The sequence below is a fragment of the Ahaetulla prasina genome, chromosome 2 (assembly GCF_028640845.1).
Source record: "Ahaetulla prasina isolate Xishuangbanna chromosome 2, ASM2864084v1, whole genome shotgun sequence".
NCBI lineage: Eukaryota > Metazoa > Chordata > Lepidosauria > Squamata > Colubridae > Ahaetulla > Ahaetulla prasina.
The window spans coordinates 146,635,598-146,653,181 of NC_080540.1; the positions used below are offsets into that span (position 1 = coordinate 146,635,598).

The following is a 17,584-nucleotide window of genomic DNA, read 5'->3' on the forward strand; positions in this document are numbered from 1 at the left end:
CAAAACAGGTATTGTCTATAACAAAAAGTATCATTCTAGGCAAGAAATTCATTTTATCATTGAAATCCTTACCAGCAATAATGTAAATATCGTTTTGAAATTAATTCCATGTCTTAACATGGTTGTTTTGAAATTTCATATTTCATATATGTCAATAGTGGCAGCGAGATATTTTACCTTCTTCTCAATCTTAAAACCTGTTTTACTCATCAATTCTGTTTGATATTCTATTTTCACATCTTTATTAACATCTTCATGTTCTGTTTATTAATCTTTTAACTTGCTAATTACCCCAAATTATTTGAATTTGCCCATTAATATTGCATTTACCTTTAAAAGAGTTTTCAAAACCAATACCATGTCATTGTATTGGGGTGGCAGTGGAGACCCCTAGACTGTTAGTCATGGGGGACTTTAACTTGCCATCTGCCGGCTCGTCATCGACGGTAGCTCGGGAGTTCTTGGCCTCCATGACGGCCTTGGACCTGACTCAAGTAGTGGATGGCCCCACTCACATTGGGGGAGGCACACTGGACCTGATTTTTGTCTCTGGTCAGTGGTCGAGAGATCTGGACTTAAAGGAAATAGTCATTGAACCTTTGTCATGGTCAGATCACTCTCTCCTTCGCCTGGACTTTCTGACCGCTACCCAACACCACAGGGAGACGGAACCATTACGATGGTACCGTCCCAGGCGCCTGATGGACCCAGAGAGGTTTCGGACGGAGCTTGGGCCACTTCCTGAGGGTCTGGCTCACGGCACGGCAGAGGAACTAGCTGCAGCCTGGGAACGGGCTGCGGCTGGGGCTTTAGACCGTGTCGTGCCTTTGCGGCCTCTGACCCGGCGCAGATCCCAACCGCCCTTGGTTCTCCGAGGAGCGGAGAGGGATGAAACGCCGGAGAAGACGCCTAGAGAGTTCCTGGAGGTCCAGCCGTTCAGAGGCTGATCGGACACTAGTTAGATCCTATACTAGGACCTACCTAGTGGCACTGAGGGAAGCGAGGCGTTCCTACGCCTCCTCCCTCATTGCGTCAGCAGATAACCGCCCAGCTGCCCTGTTTCGGGTGACCCGCTCCCTCCTTCACCAGGGGGAGCGGGATGACCCGTTGCGGGGACGTGCTGAGGAGTTTAACGGTTATCTATACAATAAAATCGTTCAGCTTAGGGACGGTCTGGACCAAAATTGTGGCGATTCAGACGGGGTATCTGAGGGCGGTCTTGGTGATGTTGTTTGGGATGAGTTTGACCCTGTGACTCCCGAGGACATGGACAGGTTGCTGGGTAGATTGAATGCCACCACGTGTTTACTGGACCCGTGCCCCTCCTGGCTGGTGCTGGCCACTCAGGAGGTGACACGAGGCTGGCTCCAGGGGCTTCTGAGTGCTTCCTTGTTGGAGGAGTCTTTCCGGCCGCCTTGAAAGAGGCGGTGGTGAGGCCCTCCTCAAGAAGCCTTCCTGGACCCGGCTGTTTTAGGTAACTATCGTCCGGTCTCCAACCTTCGCCCGGCGAAGGTTGTAGAAATATGGTGGCATATCAGTTTCCCCTGCACCTGGAGGAAACTGTCTATCTGGACCCGTTCAGTCCGGCTTCCGACCGGTTACAGCACTGAGACGGCTTTGGTCGCGTTGGTGGGTGATCTCTGGAGGGCCAGGGATAGGGGTTATTCCTCTGCCCTGGTCCTATTAGACCTCTCAGCGGCTTTTGATACCATCGACCATGGTATCCTGCTGCGCCGGTTGGAGGGATTGGGAGTGGGAGGCACCGTTTATCGGTGGTTCTCCTCCTATCTCTCCGACCGGTCGCAGACGGTGTTGACGGGGGGGCAGAGGTTGGCCCCCCGGGGCCCCACCTGTGGGGGGGCGCGGGGTCGATTCTCTCGCCTTCTGTTCAACATCTATATGAAGCCGCTGGGTGAGATCATCAGTTGCTTCGTGTGAGGTACCAGCTGTCGCTGATGACACCCAGCTGTACTTTTCCACGGGCCACCCCAATGAAGCTATCAGTGCTGTCCCTGTGTTTGGAAGCCGTACGGGTCTGGATGGGGAGAACCAGGCCCAAGCCCAATCCCCCCAAGACGGAGTGGCTGTGGATGCCGGCATCCCGGTACAGTCAGCTGAGTCCGCGGCTGACTGTCGGGAGCGAGTCATTGGCCCCGATGGAGAGGGTGCGCAATTTGGGCGTTCTCCTGGATGCACGGCTGTCTTTTGAAGATCATTTGACGGCCGTCTCCAGGAGAGCTTTCCACCAGGTTCGCCTGGTGCGCCAGTTCGCCCTTTCTGAACCGGGATGCCTTGTGCACAGTCACTCACGCCCTTGTGACGTCTCGTCTGGACTACTGCAATGCTCTACATGGGGCTCCCTTGAAGGGCATCCGGAGGCTGCAGTTGGTCCAGAATGCAGCTGCGCGGGTGATAGAGGAGCCCTCGTGGCTCCCGGTGACACCTATCCTGCGCAGGCTGCACTGGCTACCTGTGGCCTTCCGGTGCGCTTCAAGGTGTTGGTGAACGTCTTTAAAGCGCTCCATGGCATAGGGCCGGGTTACTTACGGGACCGCCTGCTGCTACGAATACCTCTCACCGACCCGTGCGCTCTCACAGAGGGACTCCTCGGGTGCCGTCGGTAGCGACAGTGTCGTCTGGCGACACCCAGGGGAAGGGCCTTCTCTGTGGGGGCTCCCGCCCTCTGGAACGAACTCCCCCCAGGACTTCGTCAACTTCCGGACCTCCGAACCTTTCGCCGCGAGCTCAAAACTCACTTATTTATCTGCGCTGGACTGGGTTAGTTTTTTATGGGTTTTTTAATGGGTTTTATCGATGGGTTTTTAATGGGTTTTTTAATGGGTTTTATTATTTGCTAAATTTTAATTGCGGCCAAATTGAATAAGTTTTTTAGTGGTATTTTAATAGTATTTATTCTGTAATAGGACTGTTTATTTTATCTGGCTGTAAACCGCCCTGAGTCCTTCGGGAGAAGGGCGGTATAAAAATTTAAATAATAAATAAATAAATAAATAAATCTGCAAAAGCATTCAACTGATAAGTTTCTTTTTTAATCTTTACTCCCACAGTCCTCTTATCTTGCCTTATATCTTTGGTCAGTATTTCAACAATCCAAATAAAGAAGAGAGGAGACAGTGGGCATCCCTGTCTTGTTTCTTTTTTTATCTCACAAGATTTTATTAGATCTCTGTTAACAATTCTTTGTACTTTCTATGAAGTGTATATCAATCTTATCCACCTTATAAAGTTCTCTCCAAAATTCATACCTTCCTAAACCTTGAACAAAAAAGCTCAGTTCAAATTAGCAAAGGCCATTTTTCCATCTAAGACAATCAATGTGAATTGTTTTTCATTATGGTACTCCAAATATTCCAAAATCTCCGGCAGATTTCTAACATTTTCCTTTAACTGTCTTTTTGGTAAAAACCCACACTGGTTTTCGGAATAAATTCTTGCAAAATTATTTTCAGTCTATTAGCTATAATCATTGTAAACAACTTGTAATCATTATTCAATAATAATGGGCTGCAGGTTTTTTTTTGTTAAAGTCAAATCTTGTCCCTCATTAAGTATTAATACTACATTAGCCTTTTTCAACTCTAGTATCTTTCCTCCCTGTAGGATAGCGTTCATCATATTTTATAAAGGTTGTAAAAATTCATCCTCAAAATATTTATAAGCCTCTGATAATTCACCTAGTCCAGGCACTTTTCCTAATTTAATCTCTTTTATAGCTTCAGAATGTTCCCTTATTATATGTGAATTCTTATCCTGTCTCTGTTCCTCTGCAATCCTTAGTAAATTTTGTTTCTTTAGATATTCACCTATTAGATAAGTCATCTAATATTTTTCTCAGAAGTTCTGTCCAGTGGTGGATAGATTATTTCATTCCAGTCCTCCATCAAATACCAATTTTCATAAGAGAAACCTATTAATCTCTCCATAAATCATTTAGAAAACAATATTGTGTCCTCATTTAGGACGTAAATTTCCATGATCAAAGTCCTAATTCCATGCATGTTAATTTCCATCCCAACAAACCTACCATGCTCATAAGTCAATACAGGTTCTGGTTTTAAGTTAAGGATTTATATAAATTTATTTTCCGTTTTATTTCTTTTTAGAAATTCCTGGCTGGCTCACCCTGCTGATTCTTTCCTTTTTCTGCTATTTACTGTTCTGGCTACAGAGGCACCAATTTATAAAGGAACAGCATTGCATTTGCTTTGTTTTTATGAAAGATAACAGAAAATGAAGTCCATCAAGGAATGATGAATGCAGCATAGAATATAACCGCTAAATAGGAGCCTTCATGAAAATCATTTGCTAAGCAGCATTGGTCACCATTGTATTTGTTCAAGGACCTTTGGAACTAATGAATAGCTAATAGAAATGCATGGGTTCGGTTTTTATTATGGCTGAAATGTACTTAGGCATAGGAGGGTCATGGTGACTTTTTCCTGCTTAATTTTCCTGCCAATGTGCAAAGCAAACATACTTTTCATTGGACTAACTTGATCCGCAATTCAAAATTGCCAGGATATTATAGAAGCTTTTATCATACTCTTTAAAATTTATTTCAGTACCCTGGGATTCAGCTCTCAAACATTTTCCCGCAACAAAAGAAGATACTCAATTACTCTTAATTTTCTATTTTTGTAAAATCTAATAAATACTATCCCTGTAGAATAAATTGATTCAGTGAGAAAGAATTATGGGTGTTTGCTTGCAATGGCTATGGCCATGAAAAACCCTATGAACAAGCATGTTTCTACATGTTATAAAATACTTCCAGGTTCATCCTGCCACTTGAGTGGCTATTAAAACTGGAAAGTTGTGTTTGTTTATCAATCTATCTAAAATGCGATCCCCAGCTTATCCTATTGACAATTCAGAAAGTAAGGATTATGTGTAAGCTAGGCCAATGACTAATGGGAAAGTGAGGAAGATCCTTTTCAGGTTCAAAGCACAATAACTTTAAAATGAGCCCCATGTTATTCAAGTGGTTTTCATCGAGGAAAATTTGCACAATTATATTTATGAAATATTCTGCACAGACTGCTTTAAATTTGATAATTCTTACAAGTACCCTATGTGTACTCTATGACCATCATTTGTGTTGTAAATGTTGTACCTTGATGAAGGTATCTTTTCTTTTATGTACACTGAGAGCATATGCACCAAGACAAATTCCTTGTGTGTCCAATCACACTTGGCCAATAAAAAATTCTATTCTATTCTATTCTATTCTATTCTATTAAGTTTAGGCATAGATTATTCTGTTTATCATCCTGCCCTTAAATTTGCTAAATCCAGTGTTGGAAGACTTTCCAACATTGGAATATATTGGTATCCAATATCACTTTTGTTTGCCATTTTGTATGATATATCTATATGAGAGAGAGAGAGAGAGAGAGAGAGAGAGAGAGAATACAAATATATTTTACTACTAAAACTGTCAGATCTAGGGTGCAAAAATCTAGGTAACCACTAGAGGACAGCAAAGAGATATAGAAAATCTTTATCTTTGCTGCCATCTAACAATTCTGCAGGCCGGTTTGGTAGCCTTATCAACAATAGTGAGCGATTTCTATGGTATAGCAAAGAAATGTATATTGGGGATGTATCATTTCAGAGTAACTTCCATTCATATAACTAAGCATGGGGAGTTAGAAAGTGTTACTATGATATTTGGTATGATACTATAACCCTCGTTACTATATTTACCTTTTAATTGTGCGGTTTGAGGAGTCGTTTAAACCCTCACCTGTAGCTTGGGTACAGATTGCACCATCTCATCAGTACAGAGATTAATGCAATCAAACCAGGCTAAGAATCAATAGCCAAGTATTAAATCATATGGGAACCAAGACACATACCAAACTCCAGAAGCTTTAGTTTTCCTAATCTAGATTTCTGCCAGTATCTTGGACTATATAACCCAAAATCCCCAGACAGCATGTCCTCAGGAGAACTGATTTAGATTTATGGGAGTCCAGGTGTCACATACACCTGAGGCAGGTGCGAGTGGAGGCTAGCAGATCGATCCATTTCCAAGGCTGATTAAATCCAATCTTTGGCTTGCCAGAGGCGGAGCCTTGTTAGGGACAGATTCCGCTTCTGTTTATTTTATACAGCCGGGGGTGTAGAGCTACCCTAGGACAGCCGCGTCCACACGTCGCTACCCGCAGACGGAGCAGGGCAGCGCAGGCAGGGCCAGGCCGGCCAGGCAAAAGCCCCCCCGCCCTCCAACCGCAACACCTCCCTCTCGCGGCCTTTCCCCCTCCCACCCCGCCCGGCTCTCCTCCCGGTGCGTGGCTGCCGGGAAAGCTCCCTGCGGCTCAGCTCCGCCTCCGAAGAAGGAAGGGCCGGACACGCTGCAGGCAGGGGCGCCGGCGATCGCCGAGCGGGCCGGGCTTTCTGCTTTGCGCCGCGGCGGGCCCGGTGCTGGCTGCCAGGGCGAGCGATGGAGCGGAGGGCGCCGGAGCGCTCGGCTGGCGGTGGCGATCTCCTCCGGCTGGCCGCGCTGTTGCTGCTGCTTCTCTTGCCGGGGCCCGCGGTAAGGATGCGTAGGAGCGGGCTAGGGGGGCGTTGCGGTCCCCGGAGGAGAGAGGGGCGCCGAGGAGGGCTGGCCAGCGGAGAGAGGGGCGTCCGGCTCGTCGGGGCTTCCCAGAAGTGGAGCGGTGTGGGGGGGGAGGAAAGAAGTGACAACTGGTTGCGACATCACAAACACAACTGAGGACGGGCCAAGAAAGGGCGAAGTTAAGTTCCGGGGTGCAGAGACTTTCTTGCTGTAAGCGGGCGGCGGAGGGAACACGCGCGTCCCAAGCAGCTGCTATTGCAGCTGAGAGACTCGGGCAAACAGCAGCGGTGGCCCTCGGGCGGGGATGGAGGCAAAACAGACCATCCCGGGGCTGGTTCCGGATCTTATCCGGTCCAGCACGCTGCTGCCTCCCGGCCGGGGGAATCAATAAAGTGGACGTCCAGCTCACGTAGAGGGCGCCAGGTTGGGGGAAAGTTAGTGTAATGTTTCCTGGGTTTTCTCCCCCTCTCTTTAAAACATAAAGCATATAAAATATAAAGTAATTCCCGACTTTTAGGAGTGCTGCTGTTTGGTCTGATTTAAACTAGAGTTTTGTTTGAAGGAAGCCCTATATTCTCCTTTGCTCTTGTTACCTGAAATAAAATGACATTCTTGCTCTTCTTCTGTTGATGGCAGGGCTGCAAACTGTTCTGCCGCCTCCTTGAACTTGCGGGGTGGGGGGGGGTGAATGTAAAATTTATCTTACACCTCTTGCACTGAGGCTGTGATCATTTCCCAGCAAGTGACTAACAATGTCTTTGGGAGTCAACTATCCAGCCATTGTTGTGTGTGAAAATAACAGCAATGAGGACAGACTTGATATCGCTTCAACAGTGGTCAGGGTGATGCAATGAAGGTACTTTTGAAGGGTAGAGTTTGGAAGGTTTGCCCTAGTAGGGATGAAAGCCAACTACCTGGAAGATAAATCTGGCTCAAGCACAGAAAAATTTGGTTGGAAGGCTGACTACAAGGCTTGGGACCATATGGAAGACCTGGTAGAGCTCTGTATAAATTCAACACAGCTTGGAAAACCCTGACAGAAAAAAAAAGGTTTTCTCCCACTTTTTTTAGTGTTAAACACAGAGTCGTCTGTTAAAGCAAAATGTAGGGAAATTCGGAGCCAATAACACAATAATTTCTCACACAAAGGCTTATGTAAAGTTGTGGAATCTGCTATGGCTGGATGGGATGATGTTCTCATGTTAGATTGTTTGAGCAAGTTGACTGGACAGATTTATGGGAAGATCAGGATATCAGTTTCTGCTAAGCGTGATGGCTTTATGCTGCAGGGTCTACTCAGAAAGAAGTAGACTTCCTGGGGAAGTTCACACTTCCTCATCCATGTCATGCTATGGGCACTTCTTGGTCCAGACAATATTGGACAGTATGAACCATTGACTTGATGGATCAGGGCTTTCCTAATGCTCTTTTGCTTTCTTTGGTGTGTGTGTGAGGGGGGAGGATCATTCTTGGATGAAAACATTTTAACTGTTTTGCTCATTATCTTAGCCAGTAATTATTATTATTTTTTTGTAGCTGGCACAGTTTTTATGAGTCAATTTTATTAAAGCCTGGGTTCTGAGAAATTTTGCTCCCATTTAATAGAGATAAATCAGATCATTCCACACTTTTTATAATTACACAGCTCAACAACTGAGCTAACAACAGTACTGGTATAGTTATTGATGCTAACACCTATCCCCAAATTGAGGTGTTACATCATTAGAAATTTATTTCAGGGTCTATGGCCATCCACCTCAACCATATGATTCTAGACAGGGAACAGCAATTAAAAAGATAAAATAATAATATCACAATAAATATCAATTAGCATCCCAGGTAAAAAACATTCCAGCCACCAACACAACCATCCCATGATCTCTGTCACATATTTTGGTAGCAGTGTATGCAGTGGTGGGTTTCAAACTTTTTTTCTACCAGTTCTGTGGGTGTGGCTTGGTGGGCGTGGCATGGCTTGGTGGGCGTGGCAGGGAAGGATACTATAAAATCTCCATTCCCACCCCACTCCAGAGGAAGGTTACTACAAAATCCCCATTTCCTCCAATCAGCTGGGACTCAGGAGGCAGAGAATAGATGGGGTGGGGCCAGTCAGAATTTTTACTACCGGTTCTCTGAACTACTCAAAATTTCCACTACCAGTTCTCCAGAACTGGTCAGAACCTGCTGAAACCCACCTCTGAGTATATGCCTATACTCCTATAAAGATAGGAGGACCCAGTAGCTTCAAGCTGGTATTTGTGCACCATACAAATTTAATAAAGCAAATGTGGAAAAATAATTTAAGAAAGCTCTTTCTCTGTCATTTTGCTGAAGTTGAGAAAGGGGGGGTGTTACACATACTTCAGAATTAATAGAACATTATCATATAAGATACAATATTTATTTAATTTCATTAAAATGTTTTACCATTTTAAAAATATCTGGCTAGTGTTCATCTTTAAAAAGCAAACAAACAATCTTATATTTAGTCATGAACCAGGTCTATAAGTACTGTACTAATTTGCTTGCATTATATTTATTGTTGTTTCTATCCCTGCAAGACAAATATTCATGCATTTTCTAAGTTAGAAACATTTTAAAAATTATATACCATAGTTTTGGGGGTATGGCTACTTTTTATTGCTGTTTTGCTCTTGTGTTTGGAGTCTTATTTGAAAGGCTGTCAAGATTTTAGTTGTGAGGCAAATCAGAATAATTTTGATGAGTAAAGTTGACAAATATTTAGGCTGTCTTGAAAATTATGCAATAGGGTGCAATGGAAGATTACTTCTGATTTCACTATACTTTCTTGCTATGTAAAGTTAAGCACACTAATTATGAGTGATCTCTTGGCACTCGTGTATATGAATCGAATTGCAAGGTGCTTTTGCCACATTATGTATGGTCAGCAGTGTTGCTCCATAATTTGTGTGAGAGAATTGATAAGCTTTATAAAGAATTAAGATAGCCAGTTTGGTTTAGTGCTTAAGGCATCCATCTAGAAACTGTGGAGACTGTGAATTTTAATCCTGCCTTGGACACGATGCCAGCTGGGTGATCTTAGGCCAATCACTTATTGCAAGAAAATTAGGTACTTGACCAGACAGTCTCCAAGAATCAGATGTGATTGAATGGAAGAAATTATTATATCATGTGCATCTGTCTTAACACATACTAACGAAGGATAATCATTAACATTTCAGAGATGGTATAGTTTTCTTTCTGTCTTCTACCTACTCACATTTCTCAGTATGTTGGGAATTGCAGATCACCATTTACTGTATCTCTTTTTCAATTAGTGCCCTTCTCAAATGCAAGAGCTGATCCCATTCTTGATCATTGCTTTAGGGCTTTAAACATAATCATCATCAGTGCTTTGAATTGTGCTTATGAACAAATTGGCAACCAATGCACTCCCAGCCGAACAGGCCGAATATAATCCAATGTAAATTGTTTACTGGAGCAACTGCATTATCCAAAGATCCTTAAAGTTAGCCTCTTCAATCCAGGAATCTAATCAGCAGGCAAGATTATTGTAATCAGGCCTGATTCGGTGAAGGTAAATGGAAGACATTCCTTGTGGAAGAGCAGGATAAATATGGAGTTTTTAAATTATACTGAACAGGAGTAGAAAGTCAGAGAAAGCATTGAAAACCTTATTTTATGCTTAAACATATTAAAATGTTTTTTAGCTCTTGTTTGACGTAGGTCATATTTTTTTCCACTCCCCTTTTAACATAAATTATTTTATAAAAATAACCATTCCTCCTTCTCCATTAAACATATTTTAGTGAGTTGTTTTTTAAATGCACGCACACTATCATCTTGTAACCTAGCAATGTAATTAGAGCACTAGCTGACAAAATAAGGTCCGTGAATCATAGGGCATCAAGGATGATCACCTTGGTTGCTTGCGTTGTGGTGCGGAAGCTGTCCTAAATATTTGCCTTGCCGAGATGTCCCTGGCAGGTTCTCAGAAATACAAATGATGTTTCAGCTAATTCACAGGGTGGTTGTTGTGGGGAAAATAGGAGGAGGAAGGAACATAAGGCATGTTTGCCGCCTTGAATTATGTATAAAAAGAGAGAGAGAGAGGGAGGGAGGGAGGGGCAGGGAGAGAGAATTGAAATTGTGTTGCCATCAAAAATAGAGGCAGGATCAGAAACTAAGTTCAGTAAAATATTTGCAAAAGTAACTTGCATTCTGACCCTACCATCTGACCAGTATACCTGGGAACCCAGACAAAACACAATCAAGCTTATTACTACGAGGTAATGCATTTGGCGTATTTCTTTACTTGCACTAATTAATTAATAGAATGACTCCACCAATATTTCTTCATTATGATTGCATTAAGGCAGCATTGGGAGTGGCCTGTGAAGTTATTGGTCTCCTATACCAATTATGTACCTTGCTTCTCTGTTCTTTCTTCCATTTGCTTTCTGAACATAAGTAAATAATCAGACTGGGAGGGCCCTGTTTCACTTAAACAAAGGATTGTGTTGATTCAACCAGAGTAAACTTAGAAAGAATATACATTTTATTTTTCATGATCAAGGAACTAAGTCGACTTTAGTTCCAGGGTCTGAGTTCTAGTCATTCATGGCTTTTTAAAGAATTAACTAAAAAGCAAAGCAAGAAGACTTGGATCCTATGTCCTCTTCTCTTTTTAATAGAAATCAGACCTAAAAGGCTATGCATTTGTAGGCATTAGGAAATAATTCCAAAACCTCATGCTTTTCCCAAGTAATTAATTTGAGAATACATAAAAAGTTCTGGAACGTTCTTGGAACAGACACTTCTCACCTTGGAACTTTATTCTCTCATCACTCACCAGCCTAGCAATTGACCAATGAAGTTAGGATAAGCAAAGACAGATAGCTTCTAATTTCTCCGCAGAGCATCCATTTCTACCAGAGATATGATCAACATCCTCTATAGGAAATTATGCCTGATGCTTTTTCTGTGGTAGTCATAAACCACATTCTTCATAGAAATAGGTTCTTGGCTCCTAATATGTATCTGTTGCATCTGGCATAGGCTTATTGAAGTTGTATGACACTTTGAACATTGCTATTTTAATGTTCATAGTAATCAGCATTATAGGTTACCATTATCAATATCCAGCAGGAAAGTCTTCCTAGCACATAAACATCCAGATGATTTACCTGTCTGGTTTATTAACTCTTGATATACTCTATTATTTTAATCAAGCGTTAATAAACCCAGCAAGCATATCACCAGATGTTTGTGTATCAGGAAGACTTTCCTGCTGGATATTGGTAATGATAGACAGTAATACTGATTATTAACAACATAAAGGCTCTTGGTGCACCAAAAGCATACAGTTCTGGTTTACATATTTCTGTAATCATAATTTCCTAAGATCCAAACATCTTTTATAGAATTTACTTTGCATCTCAAGAAATAAGACTGGGGTTTTTTTGTGTGCCATTGCTATCATTGTGGTAGAATAGTATGGTAGAAACTACCTGGTTAGCATTGGGTGATATTTAGAGTAGAACATAATAAAATAGTTCAAGGTAGAATCTTGTTTTAATCCCCTTCCCCTCTAATTTTATTCCCTTTAAACCTCTTTTGGATTCCTATTTCATCTTATGGAGGGGGATAAGATTCACATAGCATCTGTCTACCGTGTGTGTTAGCTGGTGGATTGAGACATAGGTGCATACTTTTGCACAAACATACATGCCTGGTTTACCCATCCATCCCATTATATCTATTCATGTAACACACAATCAGGATCAGTGGGATAAATTTTTTTGTCTTTACGTGCTAGCAGTCAGAATTACCGATTTCCTCCAGCCGGTAGCAAACTGTTTGTCATTGCAAGAATTGCATAATTTTAATCTAAGACCTGAGGGCATGGTCAGGTTTTGAAAGTTCATTTTAAATAAGGTTGGGGGCCACAGGAATATCAGGGAATACCGTTCTAAAGGTCAGGCTCCATAACAGTGAAAGCCCACTTCCTGAGTCCCGTCAGATGACACCACTCAATCAATGGGACCATATCAACTCTGCCAGATAGGATGGGCAGAAAAACTACTGAAAGTAAGCACTCCCTCAAGTAATAGCTCCTAGGCCACATAACCAGTGCCTCGAATTACACACAGGAGACTACTGGTAGTCAATTTGGCTCACAGAGCAGAGGTATTATCTGGACATACCACAGCACATCAGCTGCAGCTTCCAAGTGGTCTACAAGGGCAGCCCCATGTAGAGGGCATAGCCATAATCAAAATGTGAGGTGGCTGAAGGTAAAGAAGTCCATGTGCCAGGTAGGTGTGTAACTTGTGCAAAGGCTTAAGCTGCCACTTGCTGCCTGAGCCAGAAGTCCAAAAAAATCCCCCAAATTGTACACCAGGGCTGAAGGAGAAGGGTGACCCCACTCAGGGCTAAAAAGGGAAACCACTCCAGACTGTGAGACACCCACAGCCACTACATCTTATCAGGGTTGATCTTAAGCCTATTCTTCCCTAGCCAGACTCACAAAACTTCCAGGCACTCAAACAAGACCTTGCCAGCATTACATTATTGTCCCAGGGCCAAGAGGTATAACTGGGTATCATGAGCATACTGATGAAATCAGACCCCAACTGATAGCTGACCTCACCCAGCAGCCTTATATAGATGTTAAACAGGAAGGGTGAGAGTGTTGGCGATAACCATCTTGATAACTCACAGAAGAGGCCTTCAGCTTGCTGTTTTGTAGTCCTAGTGTTTTCTGTTAGGTTATGTTGTAAAGGCGGTGATAGGGCACTGCTGTTCAACACAACACAACACAACAAGAAGATCTGTTATGTCCCACAGGTACCATCCTGTCCTTATATTCCTCCAGATATATAGCTATATAGAAACACATACACACACACACATGAAGCCACTGAGGTGGGAGGTCTTCTCGAGTTTAAAAGTGGAGTGCTATCAATATATTGTGAACATTCAATTCTGTTTTTCCTTACCATCCAAGCATTTTCCAAATTTGACAGTGGACGAACAAGAACGATTTCAAAACAATCACCTTTGTCTTGAAACAAGATGTGTGGCCTATAAATTTAATAAATACATAAATAAATCTTAAATTAAATCTAGACAAGATGGAGATTCTGTAGGTAAATATGACTAAGGAACTGATGTTTATCCCGTTCAGGACAGGGTTATATTCCTTTGAATAAGCAGGTTTACTATCTGGAAGTGCTTCCCAGCTGGCGACCATGGCAAGGCATCCTTTTACACAGTTATATCTAGTGTGCCCACTACAACCATTCCCAAACCAGTCAGATGTACCAGAGGTTATCCACTTCTTAGTTATATCCCATCTTGACTATGCAAAGTGCTCTGGGACAATTGTCTGAAAGTTGGCAGTAATAAAAAATCTAGCAGCCATGCTGCTAATCATTGCAAGATGCATGGATCATATGATGCCTACTCTGATTATATTTGCTACCAGTTATTTATTGGGCACAATTTAAGATGATGATATCGAACTTTAAACTCTAAACTGCTTAAGACTGATTAGCTTATTACAAATCTGTCAGGTGGTTAAGATCATCAGAAAAGGCTCCTCTGAAGATAAACCAGCTACCAAACCCTCACATCCTGACATACACGAAAGCTCCTCCTATCTTACGCCCGGGCTAAATAGAATAAAATATAAAATGTGTTTGAATATAAGTAGCTTGGGTTGGTAGTTGGGCTGTCGGTCTGAGCTTGGCAATTTGGTTGCAAACATTTCTTCACCATTCGAGGAGACATTGTCAGTGCGCTTTGAATTGTTTGAACAAAATGAACAATGCAAAGCACACTGACGATGTCTCTTCGAATGGTGACGAAACATTTGCAACCAAATTGCCAAGCTCAGAGCTCAGACCAACAGTCCAGAATAGAATATTCTTTATTGGCCAAGTTTGATTGGACACATAAAGAATTTGTCTCTGGTGCATAAGCTTTCAGCAAGCATGCAAACTAACAAGTGATAAATCATGATCATAATCATAAAATGCAATCATCATAAATCATAAGATACAACCAGGGGTGGTATTCAGCCGGTTCGGACCGGTTTGGTGAACCAATAGTTGTGAATTGCGGGTGGGTGGATTGGCCCACCTACCCGCCCCAGCCCTATGCCGTCGTGTCTAGCTGCGGTTTTTAAGCCACATGCATGCGTGCAAGCGCGCATGCGAGCAAAATACATGCGCAGAAGGCCGCACGCTCACATTTTCGATGCTGGGGTGAACCGGTTGTTAAATTATGTGAAGCCCACCTCTGGATACAACATTCAGTGATAGTCATAGGATACTATTAGAAATAATCAACATAAATCATAAGATACAAACAGAAAGTTACAGTCATAAGAAGATAAGAAATAGGTAATAGGAAAGATGAGAAGGATAATAGTAATATAGCATCTATATATTATAAAATTATAATAAATTATTATATAAATTATTTTATACAGTTTAAAATAGTAATTTATTATCTTGTATTACATTAATAGTAATATGGGACAATAAAGAGCAATTCTTTTAGGAGTCTCAGGATTTAGCAGGTCTGCAGAAAACCATCTCTTTCTGTAATTCTTAATCTCGTTTTAGAATTTATTTTATCCCTAATTTTTAACTTTCTCTTATACTCTGTTTTATTATTTCTAGCAAAGTGGAAAGTTCCTTTCGTAGATACCAAAACCTACATTATTTGAGTGGCAGATGGGATGGTTTAGACGAACAGTTGTTACAACCTGGTTGAATTATGCTATTCTTTCAAGCATTTTGTAATACTATAGAAAAGAAACGTAGCCAACTCATTTTAAGCAAAAAATTAGCCCATTATATCCTTTTTCAACTGCTGAAGTCTGGCAGGCAGAATTGATTGTTGTGTCATTCATTTAATTGTTCTGTTTGTTTAATTCCCGATGCCCAACTGGGAACCATGAAACTGAAAACATATGGAAGAATTTAGAATATTCATGTTGCAGCATAGAGATTCTAACGGCGCAATAGTGGGCATATTTACTTGGGCAGAAGTCCCCCTGGGTATCAGATCATAGAATCATACAACGGTAGAATTAATTCTATGCTATTTTAGAGAGTAATTCCCACTCAGGTGTACAACATTTCTACGAAAATTACACCTCAGGGTATTTTTTTTAAAGACATTTGTGATCAATATTGTTTTATACACAACACAGTCCTGTGCCATTTAGCACAAAGCAGGTCTCGCTGCATTCAGTGATATGATTCCCCAAATAAGCATGCATTGGATTTTAGTCTCATAGGATTATGTGCTGCCTCTGGTGAGCTGTGGAAAACAACTTGTTCTGAACATACAGCTTTGTTAAACCATAAACAGGAACTACAGGAGGGCTATATATAATCAGAAGTGGTGGTTTAAAGGTAATATTTTCTTGTGTTCCGTAATAATTAGATAAAAGGCATAAAATGTTAAAATCGCAGAAGTTTTGGCTTGCTCCTGAAAGTCACTTGGGTTTTAGCACATCTCAGTCTAAAATGCTAAAATTCCGACATCCTGGCGCTGTGACTGAATTCTAGTCTATATGTATTACTTACTATGGATTTCATGGCTCAGCATATCTATGATTACTTTGCAGGGCTTTTTTTATTTTGATGGTGCTGTTTTAAAAAAGCAATCTGTGTTAACAGACTTTAAGCTTTGAAACTTAAATGCAGGCCTTTATAGTACATTCAGCCTTTTATGATATAGAATCATATATAATATTTTATTTTGCACGTATCAAAATGCAGAACTAACAAAATGTTGATATCACTGATACGTTGACATAGGAAGAAGAAAAAAGAAACAGGCTCTATGAGAGTGTTGGCTGTAAGAATTGTGGCTAACTTGGACAACCTTAGCTCCCACTTAAAAATGGTCTGGAGGTTTGCAGCCTAGATTTGATACCTCTAACGTAAATCACCATCTAAATATTTTGACCTCAGATAGATATTGTGCTAAAGCATTTGTACAGGAAAGGGTATCCTAAGCAAAATAGAAAAATATATTATTTTCAATTAAAAATAAATGAAAATAAAGAGATCAGTAGTGGGTTTACCACCTAAATTCATTTCCTTTCCAGGCTCTTTCGTTTTAATTTGAGGGTGATAAGAGAGTTCTCTAAGTTTTGGATAATGTGTTATTTGGCTAATTAGTGAGCAAGACATTCTTACAAAATTCTCATGTAGGTAATGTAATGATAACGCAGGGGAACAAGTCAGTTATATTGTGAGTAACAGTTATTCCGTTCATTGATTAAAGGAGTCCTTGCTACTGAACACAAAAACATTTGGAAAAAGAGGCATAATGGAATAAAATAAGTGAGAGATAATATGGTCCTTTTTTGGTCCTTTCTAGAAAACTATATCGAATTTAGAATCCTATTTCTCTTTTAAATTCAATAAATAACTGAAAACTAAAACTGAAAATAAGTTGCAAATAGACAGAAATGAAATAAGTCAAAGAGGATAGTTGAAATTATTATGACTCATAGATATTCATTTTCCCATTCAGAGATGACTTACTGAAATAATTGGCATTACTTGCACGCCTTGTGTCTCTCATTTCGTTTTATAGATTTATAAACTTTCCTTGCAATTGTTCTTTGCAATATTGTTGCACGTTTTAAATAGCTGGATGAAAAGTGGAAGAATGATTAAAATCACATGCCTGTTTAATACATAGACATGAGATCCCTTTTTGCAGTCCAGGCAAAGATCTAGCTTGCTTCAGTATTTCTTTGTCAGGCTGGTAAGGCTGCCCAGCTCACAACAGCTCCGGATGGCATTGGCATACCAGTACAAATTAAAAACAGAATCCAGAACAATCTCTTTCAGGCGGACAGATACCTGACTTAACCTTATGCTTGGGAAAGAGCCAGGTCTTCAAGCCCTGTTTAAAGGACAGCAGGTCAGGGATATTCAAACTGAGGATGGATCAAGGTTACAGTTGAAGGGGGAAAACATAGCA

The 17,584-nt window shown here is 41.4% G+C and overlaps 1 protein-coding gene across 2 annotated transcripts in view; it reads left to right on the forward strand.

The window, feature by feature from the left end:
* Nucleotides 1-6,225: 6,225 nt before the first annotated feature.
* The window catches only part of ERN1 (endoplasmic reticulum to nucleus signaling 1), a 105,998-nt gene continuing 94,639 nt past the window's right edge, over nucleotides 6,226-17,584 (forward strand). Inside the window, exon 1 of one of the 2 annotated variants that reach the window (XM_058169012.1) lies at nucleotides 6,226-6,559. In XM_058169012.1, the coding sequence (XP_058024995.1) occupies nucleotides 6,467-6,559 (93 nt within the window). In that variant the 5' untranslated portion in view covers nucleotides 6,226-6,466. The remainder of the gene's footprint in view (nucleotides 6,560-17,584) is intronic. The other variant, XM_058169013.1, reaches the window with a different exon arrangement.